This window comes from Panulirus ornatus, chromosome 40, assembly GCF_036320965.1.
Source record: "Panulirus ornatus isolate Po-2019 chromosome 40, ASM3632096v1, whole genome shotgun sequence".
Lineage (NCBI taxonomy): Eukaryota > Metazoa > Arthropoda > Malacostraca > Decapoda > Palinuridae > Panulirus > Panulirus ornatus.
The window spans coordinates 17,415,979-17,432,496 of record NC_092263.1 but is presented as its reverse complement, the minus strand read 5'-3'; the positions used below and the strand labels follow the sequence as shown (position 1 = coordinate 17,432,496).

The following is a 16,518-nucleotide window of genomic DNA, read 5'->3' as shown; positions in this document are numbered from 1 at the left end:
TGTCACTCATTCTGTCCATGTGTCCAAACCATTTCAACACACCCTCTTCTGCTCTCAACCATGCTATTTATATTACCACACATCTGTTTTACTTTTTCATTACGAACTCGATCAAACCACCTCCCACCTCATATTTTCCTCAAGCATTCCATTTCCAACATATCCACCCTCCTCTGCACAACCCTATGTATAGCCCATACCTTGCAGCCATATAATGTTGAAACCACTATTCCTTCAAACATACCCATTTTTGCTCTCCGAGGTAACATTCTCTTTTTGCACACATTCTTCATCACTCCTAGAACCTTTGCCCCTCCCCCATCCTATGGCTCACTTCTGCTTCCATGGTTCCTTTCACAACCAAGTCCACTCCCAGCTATCTAAAACACTTCACTTTTTTCTCCTTTCAAACTTACATTGCAGCATACTTGTCCCTCAACCCTGCTGAACTTAATTACTGTACTTTTATCTACATTTACCCTCATCATTCTCCTTTCTCACACTCTTCCGAATACAGTCACCAACTTTTGCAGTTTCTCACTTGAATCAGCCACCAGTACTGTTTCATCAATAAACAACAACTGACTCACTTCCCAGGCCCTCTCATCTCCAAGAGACTGCATACTCTCCCCTCTCCAAAATGTTTGCATTTATTTCCCCCACCACCCCATCCGTACACAAATTAAACAACTATGGCAACACCACACACCCTTGCCACAGACTGAGCTCAGTGGGAACCAATAACTCTCCTTTCTTCCTATTTATACACACACCTTATGCCTCTGATAAAAGGGTGTGAGCCAGGTACCCACTTTATTGACCAACGCCTAGGAGGGAATGAACTGCTGGGTTGACTATGGACTGACTGCTGCAACCAAGGTTTGAACCTATGCTTTCAACCTTGGGCAGCCTGTGAATGCCTGACAGTCTGGAACACTAACCACTACACCATGCAAGTTCATTTAGGGGTGTGGTAGGTACTTGGTGTGTTGGGATGTTGGAGGTATATGATGTGTGGGGATGAAGGTGTGTGGTTTGCTTATGTAATATATTTGGTGTTTGGGTGATTTGTTGTGTGTGTGGGTATGAGAATGTGGAAGGTATTTGGTGTGGGGATGTGGTTTCTTGGTGCTACCTTGCTGAAGTGGGGTTTAGTGATGCTGTTTCCTGTGGAGCGGGGTAGCGCCAGGAATGGATGAAGGCGGGCAAGTATGAATATGTACATGTGTATATATGTATATGTCTGTGTATGTGTATTTATATGTATGTATATGTGTATATGTTGATATGAATATGTATGAACATTTGTGTGTATGGGTGTGTTGAAATGGTTTGGTCTTATGGAGAGAATGAGTAAAGAAAGATTGACAAGGAGGATATATGTGTCAGAGGTAGAGGGAACGAGGAGAAGTGAGAGACCAAATTGGAGGTGGAAGGATGGAGTGAAAAAGATATTGAGCGATCGGGGCCTGAACATACAGGAGGATGAAAGGCATGCAAGGAATAGAGTGAATTGGAACGATGTGGTATACTGGGGTTGACTTGCTGTCAATGGGTTGAACCAGGGCATGTGAAGCGTCTGGAGTAAACCATGGAAAGTTTTATGGGGCCTGGATGTGGAAAGGTAGGTGTGGTTTTAGTGCATTGCACATGACAGCTAGAGACTGAGTGTGAACGAATGTGGCCTTTGTTGTCTTTTCCTAGCACTACCTTATATGTGCACGGGAGGGGGGGGGAATGCTATATCATGTGTGGCGGGGTGGTGATGGGAATGGATGAAGGCAGCAAGTATGAATATGTATATTTGTATATATGTATAAGTCTGTGTATGTATATGTATGTATACGTTGAAATGTATAGGTATGTATATGTGCATGTGTGGGCAATTATGTATAGGTATTATATGTGCGTGTGTGGGCATTTATGTATATAGATGTGCATGTAGATGGGTTTAGGCCATTCTTTCGTCTTTTTCCTTGCGCTACCTCTCTAACACGGGAGACAGTGATTAATTATGATGAATAAATGGTTTGGTGAATCGGGAAGAGGTAGTGAAAGCATTGCGGAAGAGGAAAGCTGGCAAGGCAGCGGGATTGGATGGTATTGCAGTGGAATTTATTAAAAAAGTGGGGGACTATGTTGTTAACTGGTTGGTAAGGATATTCATTGTATGTATGCTTCATGGTGAAGTGCCTGAGGATTGGCGGAATGCATCCATAGTGCCATTGTACAAAGGCAAAAGGGATAAAGGTGAGGGTTCAAATTACAGAAGTATAAGTTTGTTGAGTATTCCTGGGAAATTATATGGGAGGGCATTGATAGAGAGGGTAAAGGCATGTACAGAGCATCAGATTGGGGAAGAGCAGTGTGGATTCAGAAGTGGTAGAGGATGTGTGGATCAGGTGTTTGCTTTGAAGAATGTATATGAGAAATACATAGAAAAACTGATGGATTTATAAGTAGCATTTATGGATCTGGAAAAGGCATATAATAGAGTTAATAGAGATACTTTGTGGAAGGTATTAAGAGTATATGGTTTGGGAGGTAAGTTGCTAAAAGCAGTGAAAAGTTTTTATCGAGGATGTAAGGCATGTGTACAAGTAGGAAGAAGGGAAAGTGATTGGTTCCCAGTGAATGTCGGTTTGTGGCAGGGGTGCGTGATGTCTCCATGGTTGTTCAGTTTGTTTATGGATGGGGGTTGTTAGGGAGATGAAAGCAAGAGATTTGGTGAGAGGGGCAAGTATGCAGTCTGTTGTGGATGAGAGGGCTTGGGAAGTGAGTCAGGTGTTGTTCAATGATGATACAGCTCTTGTGGCTGATTCATGTGAGAAACTGCAGAAGCTGGTGACTGAGTTTGGTAAAGTGTGTGAAAGAAGAAAGCTGAGAGTAAATGTGAATAAGAGCAGGGTTATTAGGTTCAGTAGGGTTGAGGGACAAGTTAATTGGGAGGTAAGGTTGAATGGAGAAAAAGTGGAGGAAGTGAAGTGTTTTAGATATATGGGAGTGGATTGGTCAGTGGATGGAACCATGGAAGCGGAAGTGAGTCACAGGTTGGGGGAGGGGGCGAAGGTTTTAGGAGTGTTGAAGAATGTGTGGAAGGCGAGAACGTTGTCTCAGAGAGCAAAAATGGGTAAGTTTGAAGGAATAATGGCTCCAACAGTGTTACATGGTTGCAAGGCATGTGCTATAGATAAGGTTGTGCGGAGGAGGGTGGATGTGTTGGAAATGAAATGCTTAAGGACAATATGTGGTGTGAGGTGGTTTGATCGAGTAAGTAATGAAAGGGTAAGACAGATGTTTGGTGATAAAAAGAGTGTGGTTGAGAGAGCAGAAGAGGGTGTGTTGAAATGGTTTGGTCACATGGAGAGAATGAGTGAGGAAAGATTGACAAAGAGGATATGTGTGACAAGAGGTAGAACTTTCCATAGTTTACGCCAGACGCTTCACATGCCCTAGTTCAATCCATTGACAGCACATCGACCCTGGTATACCACATCATTCCAATTCACTCTATTCCTTGCACGCCTTTCACCCTCTTGCATGTTCAGGCCCTGATTGCTCAAAATCTTTTTCACTCCATCTTTCCACCTGAAATTTGGTCTCCCACTTCTTCTCGTTCCCTCCACCTCTGACACATGTATCCTCTCACTTTACACACCACCTCGACCAAAACACCCTATATTCTGCCACTCTATCATCAAACACATTCAACAAACCTTCAAAATACTCATTCCATCTCCTTCTCACATCACCACTACTTGTTATCACCTCCCCATTAGCTCCCTTCACCGATGTTCCCATTTGTTCCCCTGTCTTACGCACTTTATTTACCTCCTTCCAAAAATCTTTTTATTCTCCCTAAAATCTAGTGATACTCTCTCACCCCAACTCTCATTTACCCTCTTTTTCACCACTTGCACCTTTCTCTTGACCCCCTGCCTCTTTCTTTTATACATCTCCCACTCATTTGCATTATTTCCCTGCAAAATTCGTCCAAATGCCTCTCTCTTCTCTTTCACTAATAATCTTACTTCTTCATCCCACAACTCACTACCGCTTCTAATCTGCCCACCTCCCACGCTTCTCATGCCAAGTCATCACTGCCTCCCTAAATACATCCCATTCCTCCCCCACTCCCCTTACCTCCTTTGTTCTCACCTTTTTCCATTCTGTACTCAGTCTCTCCTGGTACTTCCTCACTCAAGTCTCCTTCCCAAGCTCACTCACTCTCACCACCCTCTTCACCCCAACATTCTCTCTTCTTTTCTGAAAACCTCTACAAATCTTCACCTTCGCCTCCACAAGATAATGATCAGACATCCCTCCAGTTGCACCTCTCAACACATTTACATCCAAAAGTCTCTCTTTCGCGTGCCTATCAATTAACATGTAATCTAATAATGCTCTCTGACCATCTCTCCTTCTTACATACGTATACTTATTTATATCTCTTTTTAAACCAGGCATTCCCAATCACTGGTCCTTTTTCAGTGCACAAATCTACAAGCTCTTCACCATTTCCATTTACAACACTGAACACCCCATGTATGCCAATTATTCCCTCAACTTTCATATTATTCACCTTTGCATTCAAATCACCTATCACTATAACCTAGTCTCGTGCATCAAAACTACTAACACACTCACTCAGCTGCTCCCAAAACACTTGTCTATCATGATCTTTCTTCTCATGCCCAGGTGCATATGCACCAATAATCAGCCACCTCTCTCCATCCACTTTCAGTTTTACCCATATCAATCTAGAGTTTACTTTCTTACACTCTATCACATACTCTCACCACCCCTGTTTCAGGAGTAATGCTACTCCTTCCTTTGCTTTTGTCCTCTCACCAACCCCTGACTTTACTCCCAAGTCATCCCAAACCACTCTTCCCTTTTACCCTTGACCTTCAGTTCTCTCAGAGCCAAAACATACAGGTTCCTTTCCTCAAACAAACTACCTATCTCTCCTTTTTTCTCATCTTGGTTACATCCACACATTTAGACACCCCAATCTGAGCCTTTGAGGAGGATGAGCACTCCCTGAGTGAATCGTCACATCGGCTCACATCCATTCTCTAGCTGTCATGACTAATGCATCGAAAGCACAGCTCCCTGTCTACATCCAGGCTCCACATACCTTTCCATGGTATATCCCAGATGTATCACATTCCCTGGTTCAGTCCATTTACAATACATCAACTCCAATATACCACATTGTTCCAGTTCATTCTATTATGTGCACGCTTTTCACCCTCCTGCATTTTCAGGTCCTGATTACTCAGAATCTTTTTCACTCCTTCCTTCCACCTCCATTTGGGTCTCCCACTTCTCCTTGTACCCTCCACTTCTGACATATCCCTTTGTCAACCGTTCCTCACTCATTCTCTCCAAACCATTTCAACATTTCAGTACACCCTCTTCTGCTCTCTCAACCACTCTTTTTATTACCATAAATCCCTCTTACCCTTTCATTACTTGAACAAGTATCTGTTCTTGAGTGCTACCTCACTAATGCGGGGAATAGCGAGTGTGTATGAAAAGAAATGAGTAGGTAGGAGCACTAGGCAGGAGCCTTAGGCAGAGGTATTCACTAGGAACATTAGGTAGGAACCTAAGTAAACACTGTGCTAGACTTGCCCTCTGCCAGTGGCCTGTTGAGGGTGAGGCACTAAAGGCTAAGATGCAGCTCCAAAGTTCATTAGTTATGGAGACCCCATTGCTGAGGCCACCCACTTGAGGGAGTTCCAGAGGAGAACAGTCATCAGAGATAGATAAATAGGTTGATAGGACAGGGCTGTAGATGAGGATATGTGGAGAAGGGTGATGTTGGAAATTAAATATTTGGGGACAGTGTATGGTGGTTTGGTCAAGTAGATGATAAAAGGGTAAGAGAGATGTATGGAAATAAGAAGATTGTAATAAGAGAGCAGAAAAGGGTGTGTTGAGATGGTTTGGACATATGGAGAGAATGAGAGAAAAGTTTGATTGAGGATATATATATATGTCAGAAGTAGGGAGGGACAAGGAGAAGGAGACCAAACTGGAGATAGTAGGGTGGAGAGAAATAGATTTTGAGTGATTAGAACCTGAGCATGCAAGAGGGTGAAAGACATGCAAGGGAGAGAGTGAATTTTGATAATTTCTATATATGGGGTGACATCATATCACTGGACTAAACCAAGGCATATGAAGTAGTCAGGGTAAACCATGGAAAGGTCTGTGGGGTCTAGATGTAAATAGGTGGCTGTGGTTTTGATTCTTTTTAAATGATGACTAGAGAATGGATGTGAGTGGATGCAGCCTTTTTTTTTTTTTTTGTCTGTTCCTGGCATTTCTTTGCTAACACAGGAAATGGAGGACAAGTATGGAAAAAAATTTCCAACTTATTGCTGGGAATCTTTAGAAGCTTTGCCAATGCACCACTATTAATTACAGATTTGTTTCAAATTTTATTCCTTGGATAATACAGAAAGTGCAAATGATGTGTTATAGGAATGGTGTGTGTGGTTCTGTCTTTATTTTAGGTAAGATGTATTAAGAACTGGTGGAAATGCTTCACTTGGATTGCCTAGGGAGAGTTATTTTCATGACTGTTGTAATATTGTAGCTTTAGCTTTTGTATTTTTGGGAGAGGTTAGAAAGCATTCCAGATATGTCACGTGGGTACCCTTGGCATTTTTGCTCATGTATTGTAAGAATAGATTTTAGAGATGTAGGAACTGTAATACACAGGTATCCTTAATTTTCTTTTCTTTTTCTTTTTTTAAACTATTCGCCATTTCCCGCATTAGCGAGGTAGCATTAAGAACAGAGGACTGGGCCTTTGAGGGAATACCCTCACCTGGCCTAATTCTCTGTTCCTTCTTCTGGAAAATTAAAAAAAAAAAACGAGAGGGGAGGATTTCCAGCCCCCCGCTCCCTCCCCTTTTAGTCGCCTTCTACGACACGCAGGGAATACGTGGGAAGTATTCTTAATCCCCTATCCCCAGGGATAAGGTATCCTTAATGCTTCTATGAATTTTTGAGGATAACAGCTGTTGATGATACCGTACAAGAGCAGCCATGTTGATACCATGAAGGCAGAGGAACTTATTAGTGTATTGATGAAATCGCCTTGATGCTATTTCTTGTGTGTTAATAGGATAGAATTGTAACTTCCGGTTGTACGTATATAAGGACATCCTTGATGGCAAACCTTTCATATTATTAGGATAACTTGATAATGTGTTGCAATGTTAATGAAATAGTATAAATATTGTTTTATGTATATCATTTAGGTTGTTCAGAAACTGTAAATGAGGCTTGATGAGTTACAGGGTTGGCTTATGTGCTATACTTATGTAATTTTGGAAACCTTTCAGTATATGGTGGTTGCTGGGTTACTGTGCTCTCAGTGCATTTTCGTATGTATTGCACAGTTTTATTGAATTTAGAACAATTGTTAGTGGATTTAGAACATTTGTTAATGGATTATTGACATACAGTATAGATGGTTGTATATTTTATTATGTTTATTTTGTTTTCCTTTTCCTTTTGTTTTTACTGTTTTTGAAATGTGCTTTTGTCTTGCAGGTGTACAATGGGTGAATTTGCTATAAACTTTGGTGTAGGCCTTATCCGAGCTGGAGTTTGTTTGTATGATTTTGTCACCTACCCCTTGTATGCCATTTTCTTGCAGCCATGGAAGGAAAGCAAGTTAATGAATCGCCAAAGGGTAAGTAATGGAAATTTTTCATTATTAGGTAGGAAGTTGTTTTCTTTAGTTCTTTTTTCATAAAGTGTGTTGAGCACAGTATGTTATACCTGTTAATTTGAAAATGATTTAAAGATTGTTTATCTCCATACATCACAGATTACAGTATTTTTTAGGGAGGGACTGTTCAGGGTAATGCTGTACAACCATCTTGACTTTGGAGTGATGCCTGAAACCTTTTCACTTCCTCCATGTTAGGATAGATTATTTAAAACAAAAGTAATGCTCTGTTTTACCATCATTCCTGAAATGCACCTTAACTCTATCCTACTTGATTTTCATTTCCTGCATTTATATTCTTTCTCATTTTTATGCTCTTTCTCATTGTTGATCATAAAATTCAAATTATTTTGGATGGGAATGAGAAATGTGAGGATGTGAGGAAGGGGAAGTTAAAAACTTTACTTATGTTCATGCTGTTTCTCATCTGCTCATTTTTTCTCTGCCCAATTCAAAGGGGGAAGGGAAGGGGAGGTGAAGGGTTTGGGGATGTTCTTTTCTTATTTCTTTGACTTTTCTTTATTTCCTTTAGAGCCTGGCATCAGTGGAAACTTTTATCTACCTCTTTTCAATGTTCCTCATGAATTCAACTTATTTGCTGATAAATATAATTATTTCCCTATCTCTGATGTTTGCTTCACTCTCTTTTTCTATTTCTTTAGGGCCTTTATGTGTAGGCACTGCAATAGCATTAGCTATCCCATGACTGATGTGTTCAGATTTCTCTTCATTAAATTCCATAAGTTCTCATCTGTCCATCTGTACATATTATTCAGGTCTCTTTGAATTTTTTCTTGATCTTCCATATTCTCACTTGTTTTACTTACTCTCATTTTATCTGTGAAACATCTGACTTCACTCTTTCTAACTTCCTTATATGTGTCTGAGATCATGATTACAATGAGTATTGTAGCTAGATAGTGTTTCTCTTGTCCCCAGGCAATGTGTTGAATAGTCCTGGGTCCCAGATGATCAAGATATTTTCTCTTTTTGGGCTTAGCTCATATTTGGATTTTGAATAACATTTTACAGTCTCCTGTATATCAGATCTGGCCTGCTGTAGCAAATATGTTGGCCTACTACAGCAGATGAGTTTGACACCTCTACTCTAGATCATTGAGAATGCAAAAAAAGATGGTTTTAACAATGCCACCAACCTACTAATAGTTGTTTATGATGAAGCTCCTGAAGGGATTTCAGGCATCCCAAGTTGTTTATGATGAAGCTCCGGAAGAAGAGGACTTCAGCTCTTGCAGGAGAGGATATCATGACTTTGAAGCCAGAATTTATATAATTGAAGATTGCTATAAAGTTTTAAGTCAGGAAAGCAGTAGATGAAAAAGGAAAATAGTGGTAGTAAAGAAACTGATTATGAGCTTGGTTACATTTTTGTTTGGGTACTCTTGATTCATGTGGTATGTAACAGTTCACTGTTGTTTGCACAGAATCCTCTTATGAAATGGAAATAAGATTTTAGATTATAGTTGTAGATTAGAAAAGAATTAGTGGAAACATGGTCAGACAGGTGGGTCATGCATGACAGGTCCGATATTAGAAGTTCTAGTTGGGTGATATTCAGCAGAAGAAAGATCTTTTGAAAGAATATTGAAGTTGATGAAATTAATGGGAGAAAAGAATGAAATATACCCCAAGAGTAAGGGTTTTGAGAGGTGATTTCCCAACCTCTTGATACTAGTAGTAGAAACCATTTGCTGATGAGACTGACTGATGTTCATATGCAGAAATGAAAAATTATAATGTAGAAAGGAGGCTAAGAGAAATAACATTAAGACAGGAAGGAAAAAGAAATAAAGTAGGGTAGATGTAAGATGCTTGTATAAAGATGATGAAATTATCCCAATAGCTTAAGTGTAATGAAACAAAGGAAATCAAGCAGTCCTAACATGGAGGGTGTTAAATGATTCTGGGCAACACTTTAACGCATATTTTTTGGTTTGGTAATGTAGTTACATCTGTTGTGGATGTTTTCTATTACCTACTAGTTAGATATATCAATAGATTCCTCATGGAAAATGTACTTAATGCATCTTAAATGTGAATATAAACCACCAGAAATTTAGGCAAGTAGCCTCTCTAGAAATAGTTTCCATTTGGTTTTGGACTTCATACCCTAGGTACCCCTGAAGAATTTTTTGTAGGTAATTTTATGTAGCCCTTTGTCATGGACAGTACCATTTTTCTTTTGCAGTGTTAGCAACTTGTGCACTATTGACTGTCTTGTGAACTAATTGTAAGTGTATGAAAAACCTGAAAATATGAAAACAGTGTCAGAAGATTCATGATTGTTTTAACTTGTATTGTTACCATGTAATATGTTTTCACAATAGGCTGTGGAGCATCCAGTATCAGAGGGCCTTTGCTATCATAATAACGATCCTCCACATGAGTTCCAAGTGGAGATTCGCAGTGCCAATATTACCACAGTAGAATGTGCACTCTCCTATGCTTGTAGAAAACATGCCAACAAGAAAGCTGTGGGAACAAGACAAATATTGTGTGAATCAGAAGAAATTCAGAAGAATGGCAAAGTGTTCAAAAAGGTTAGCATGATGTTTTTTTAATTACTTTGCCTCTGATTATTCGTAGAATTAATTCTTACTCAACATGTTCTGTTTGTCCATCCTTTCATATGTCATCCCAATTCCTTTCTCATATACATGGAACAAAGTAACAAGTAAATGTTTATGATTAAAGGATAAACTGGAAACTAAACTTCATGACTAGAATACCAAACTGAATGGTTATAGTTAAAACCATGAAGAAATTTAAGGCTGGCTGCTACACATTTCCTGGTACAGCTCATTGAAAACATGCTGCACTATCATATACCACATTGCTCCAGTTCATTTTATCCCACATAAGCCTCTCAAAGCCTCTTTCCTTCCATCTTCCCATTTTTTCTTCAGCCTTCCCTTCCTTCTTGCTCATTCCACTTCTTACAGTATATATACTCAAAGTCAATTTCTCCGTGCTCATGCTATGTCCAAACTATTTCAGCACTTCTTGGTTATCCCTGTCTGTCATACTCCACTTATTACCACATTCTATCTCTTACACTGTCGTTCCTTATGTGATCAAATAGCCCCACTGTATTTATTCCTCATTCATTTAATTTCCATCTCATGCACCCACTTCTGTTCATTTACATTTAGGGCCCAAGACTTGCATCCATCCAGCACTGTTGGGACTACTATACCTTCATACATATCCATCTTTACCGTTACAGATGCTGATCTCTTGCCACACACTCCTCACTGCACTACATGACCATTGCCTCCTCCCCTACCCAGTGATCCACTTCAACCTTTTGGATCCATGAGATGCCAAATCCACTGCCAGGTATCTAAAGCTCTCTGCATTCTGTGGATTATCCCCATTCATACTTACTCTCAAACCATCCTGTCTCATCTCCCAGCTGTGTCTCATTACTGTACATTTGTTCAGATTTCCTGTCAGCTTTCTCTTTTTACACATATACTATGCTCTGTCTCCAGCCTCTGAGTTTTGCTTTTGGGTCTGCCACCAAAGCTGCATGATCTCTAATGAGCAACTGATTTACCTTCTAGTCCTTCCCAACCCAAGCATCTCGTGAGCCTGCCCTTTGCTCTAAACCCTTGTATTTACATCCCTTACTACCCTGTGCATAAACAGCTTAAGCAGTCATAGTGATGTCACACATTCTTGATGTAGGCTCATCTTCACAAGCATCACTCACTCTCCTCTCTTCTTACTAAGAAACAGTACTTATTCTCTGTCTGTCTATCAAATTCCCTGAAGCCCATTCTGTTCTGAAACTCCCTTCAAAGGGTTGGCCATGGCAAAAGAGTCTCTACTTATTTCTGTCCTCTTATACCTTCCTTGCATTTTTCCATCGTTTCTCTCCCTCTAGTACCCTTCCATTTTATTTCCTCATGTCACAGGTGGTCTTCTCACATCAACCCCTTTAATCATACTATCATATAGTCTCTGTAAACTTCTCACTTTATACTTATTTCATACACCGAAACCACTTCAAATTATTACATTTTATCAACTTTACCACTCCACAATTGATTCCCTTTGCTCTTCTTACCATACCAGAACTTTCATACAGCTCCCTCACTTCTTTTTCATTCCATCTGTTCATACCATATACTCCTCTCAAATAGCCTATTCCCACAGCCTGGACTCTTGATGTCTTCGATTCATTCATTTCGTGTCTGTGTTTTGGCTGCATAGGTCAGGCTTTGGAGGACTACACTCTCCCTTAATCCTTTCTTCATTTGCATATTTTCACCTCTACTCCACATTATTCTATCAAAGGACCTGATGACTCTTCTTCTACTCTGTACTGCTCTGTCCCTCTTCTCTCCTTCCATGTCACCAAACATACCCAAGATAGCTCCCAAATACTTAGATTCTCTTACCACTTCCAGTCTTCCCCTGCCCATATCTATAGCACAGTTTAGTAAACTTTCTTCTCTCACTGTATAGGGCTTTGTAGAATCTATGCTTTCACTCTCCTTCCTTTCAAACTCCATTACTTTACTGTTACTTGCATTTGCCTTCAGTCACATACACTTAAACACATCATAAAACACAACCTTTTGCAATTCCTCTTCACTTTTAGCAAATAATACTGTATCATATGCAAACAGGCTTATCACAAGCCACCATACCTCACCACCACACTCCATCTTGGAAAACCCCTTTCCCTTGTTTTGCTTTCTTCTCTCTTATCAGTTTATCCATATATACATTAAAAAGCCATGGTAACATCAAACAACCTCGCCTAACTTCCACATGTATCGCAGAACAATTGCTCAACTCTTCATCCACTCTTACACATGAATTTCCTCATCAGTAGAAGGCTTTCACACCATCCAACAGTTGTCCTGCTACCCATATATACTTAACACATCCCATAAAGCAGTCAATTTGACTCCATCATATTCTTTCTCCAGATCAATCAGAGCTGTATACAGCTTCTTACCTTTTCATTAGATCCTTTTCCAAAGTCATTCTCACCACAAAAGTCTGGTCCTCACATTCTTACCTCTCCTAAAACCCCCTATGCTCCTCACATATTCAACATTCAGCCACTTTGATCACTCTATTAATCAACTCTCTTGCATATTCTTTTTCTGGTGTACGTAACATACTTATTCCACCACTGTTGCTACATACTTCCTTAGCACCTTTTCCTTTGAATAAAGGAACAGTTATAGCTTTCATCCAATCCTCAGTCACAACCTTCTGCTTCCATGTTAAATTATATATCAGATGCATCCACTCTTATCACACTTTCTCTTTCATACTTCGACATTTGAGCCATAAGCTCATCCACTCCAGGTGCCTTTTCTACCATCAAGCTAATTATTGCCTTTTTTACCTCCCTTCTTGCTATAGACCCCTGCACTTGTATCCTTTTCTCTTCATTTCCTTACCCATGCATGAAACAATTGCTGCTTCACCTTCTCCCATATTCATCAGTTCTTCAAATTACTCTCCATTTTCCTTTCACCTTGTCCTTTTGATTCAGTACTCCCTTTTCTTACTTCTCACATTTTCATTTCCACTTGTACATTCACCTCTTCCCCTTTTTCACCTCTTTCCAGTACAGTTTCTTATTTTCCCTAAACTTTCTATTTCACTTTCTTCCAAAATATTTATAAGTTTTTTTTCCCCTCTCTGTCAGTTACATTCTGCTTACTCTCTTATATTTTTTCCTCCTCTTTTGCTGAACTTCTACTGATACATTCATTTCAGATATTCAACCTTATGCCTTACTGTCATGGTAAAACATTATTCCTACATTTAATGATTTTCCATTCACCCCATATATTCATAGTATCTTCCAAAAGGCCTCCCTGTCAAATTCTGTCATACTCTTTCTCCTGCTCCATAAATGCCTCAGATTATTTACTCTCTCTGTCCAAGTATTTCTCACTCAAACTCTTGAAAGCAGACACCTGGTCTACACATCTTTTCCCCCGACTGAAGTCACACTGCTTCTCCCAAATCATATGTTCTGTGCATGCCATCACCCTCTCATTTTCCATCTCCCACATACCTTATCAAGTATACTCAGCATCACTCAAAATCTTTTTCCACTCTATCCTTCCACCTCCAGTTTGGTCTCCTGCTTCTACTTCTTCCCTCCACCTCTGACACATATATCCTCTTTGTCAATCTTTCCTCACTCATTCTCTCCATGTGTCCAAACTATTTCAATACACCGTCTTCTGCCCTTTCAACCACACTCTTTTTATTACCACATATCTCTCTTACTTTTACGGCAGGGGTGTGTGATGTCTCCATGGTTGTTTAATTTGTTTATGGATGGGGCCGTTAGGGAGGTAAATGCAAGAGTTTTGGAAAGAGGGGCAAGTATGAAGTCTGTTGGGGATGAGAGAGCTTGGGAAGTGAGTCAGTTGTTGTTCACTGATGATACAGCGCTGGTGGCTGATTCATGTGAGAAACTGCAGAAGCTGGTGACTGAGTTTGGTAAAGTGTGTGGAAGAAGAAAGTTAAGAGTAAATGTGAATAAGAGCAAGGTTATTAGGTACAGTAGGGTTGAGGGTCAAGTCAATTGGGAGGTGAGTTTGAATGGAGAAAAACTGGAGGAAGTGAAGTGTTTTAGATATCTGGGAGTGGATCTGGCAGCGGATGGAACCATGGAAGCGGAAGTGGATCATAGGGTGGGGGAGGGGGCGAAAATTCTGGGGGCCTTGAAGAATGTGTGGAAGTCGAGAACATTATCTTGGAAAGCAAAAATGGGTATGTTTAAAGGAATAGTGGTTCCAACAATGTTGTATGGTTGCGAGGCGTGGGCTATGGATAGAGTTGTGCGCTGGAGGATGGATGTGCTGGAAATGAGATGTTTGAGGACAGTGTGTGGTGTGAGGTGGTTTGATCGAGTGAGTAATGTAAGGGTAAGAGAGATGTGTGGAAATAAAAAGAGCGTGGTTGAGAGAGCAGAAGAGGGTGTTTTGAAGTGGTTTGGGCACATGGAGAGAATGAGTGAGGAAAGATTGACCAAGAGGATATATGTGTCGGAGGTGGAGGGAACGAGGAGAAGAGGGAGACCAAATTGGAGGTGGAAAGATGGAGTGAAAAAGATTTTGTGTGATCGGGGCCTGAACATGCAGGAGGGTGAAAGGAGGGCAAGGAATAGAGTGAATTGGAGCGATGTGGTATACCGGGGTTGACGTGCTGTCAGTGGATTGAATCAAGGCATGTGAAGCGTCTGGGGTAAACCATGGAAAGCTGTGTAGGTATGTATATTTGCGTGTGTGGACGTATGTATATACATGTGTATGGGGGGGGGTTGGGCCATTTCTTTCGTCTGTTTCCTTGCGCTATCTCGCAAACGCGGGAGACAGCGACAAAGTATAATAAATAAATATAAATAAATCTCTCTTACTGTTTCATTACTTACTCTGTCAAACCACCTCACACCATTTATTGTCCTCAAACAATATGTATATGTATATGAGAAAGAGAACCAGTCCTAAGATCCTTGTGGCACACCACTTTTTACATCTAACTGTTCTGAGGCTTGACCATTTATATTTGTCTTTGTTTATGCCCTGTCAACCAATTTCTTAACCATCAAAGTACAACCCAATCTCTATCATATGTCTGGGTTTGGGAGTGTGTGTGAAAGGAGAAATTTTAGAGTTATGAATAAAATCAAGGTTATTAGGTTTAGTAGTGAAAAAAAAAAAACAGGTTAGTTAGGGGTGTAAGTTTGAAGAGAGAAAATGTACAGGAAGTGGGGTGTTTTAGGTACCTAGGAATATTCACTCAAATTTTCACTTGTTTGAGATGAAGGCCTGATCACTATCTCCTTACTACTAATGCAAGCCAGCGACATTAACTTTAAACTTGGTCTACCAAAGTTCTCAGTAGCCTCTTTCTCATGCTCAAATATCATCTTCACTCGCGATTCCTGTTCAGAGTTCGTGTCTTTGCTGATTCCAATATTAACACACCTGTTACATGCCTCTAACTTGTCTAACTGAAGTATCTAAATTATGGTACCATCTTTGTTGCCTTCCTCTGGACTTTCTCTTCACTCTTTGTGCAGCATTTTAAATGTGAATATCTTCCATCACCCCAAAAGACAATTTTGAGTTGTTTAAAAGTAGTGTTGATATTCCTATTGCCATTTTGATCATGATAACTTCATTTTACTTACAGTATGAACTTGGAGAATATTCCTGGCTCACTTACAAGGAAGTTGATGAGTTGGCTCACAATTTTGGCAAAGGTCTGCGTAGTGTTGGCCATCAGCCTAAGGAAAATATTGTAATATTTGCAGAGACAAGGAAAGAATGGCTAATCTCTGCCATGGGCTGCTTCAAGCAAAGCATTCCTGTGTGTACTTTATATGCTACGCTTGGGGATGAAGCAGTTATTCATGGTATAAATGAAACAGAGGTAAGCTTCATGAAGTATTTGTAGATTATCTTTGAAATATCTTTTGTTAATGTTGTTTTGGTACTTTGCACATGACAGCTGGAGAGTGTGAGTGTGTGAGGCCATTGTTTATTTCTGGTGTTGCCTTGCTGAGAAGAAGCAGTTAGGAAGCATTAGGAGGAGGTAGTCACTTGGAATGCTAGAGTTGCCGTCTGCCAGTGGCCTGTTAAGGGTGAGGCACTAAAGGCTAAGAAGTGGCACTGGAGTTCACTAATACTGAGACTGTTGCCATGGCCATCCCCTTGAGGGAGTTCTACTTGGGAAAAGGCATCAAAGAT

At 40.3% G+C, this 16,518-nt stretch overlaps 1 protein-coding gene across 6 annotated transcripts in view; it reads left to right on the top strand.

The window, feature by feature from the left end:
• Acsl (Acyl-CoA synthetase long-chain) overlaps positions 1-16,518 on the top strand; it is a 155,593-nt gene that overhangs the window by 29,810 nt on the left and 109,265 nt on the right. For all 6 annotated transcript variants that reach the window (XR_011715523.1, XM_071685739.1, XM_071685742.1 and 3 more), the window contains exons 2-4: positions 7,576-7,717; positions 10,105-10,317; positions 15,962-16,201. Coding sequence is in view for 5 of the 6 variants with exons in the window: in XM_071685739.1 (XP_071541840.1) it covers positions 7,583-7,717; positions 10,105-10,317; positions 15,962-16,201 (588 nt within the window). In the remaining variant the exon portion in view is untranslated. The remainder of the gene's footprint in view (positions 1-7,575; positions 7,718-10,104; positions 10,318-15,961; positions 16,202-16,518) is intronic.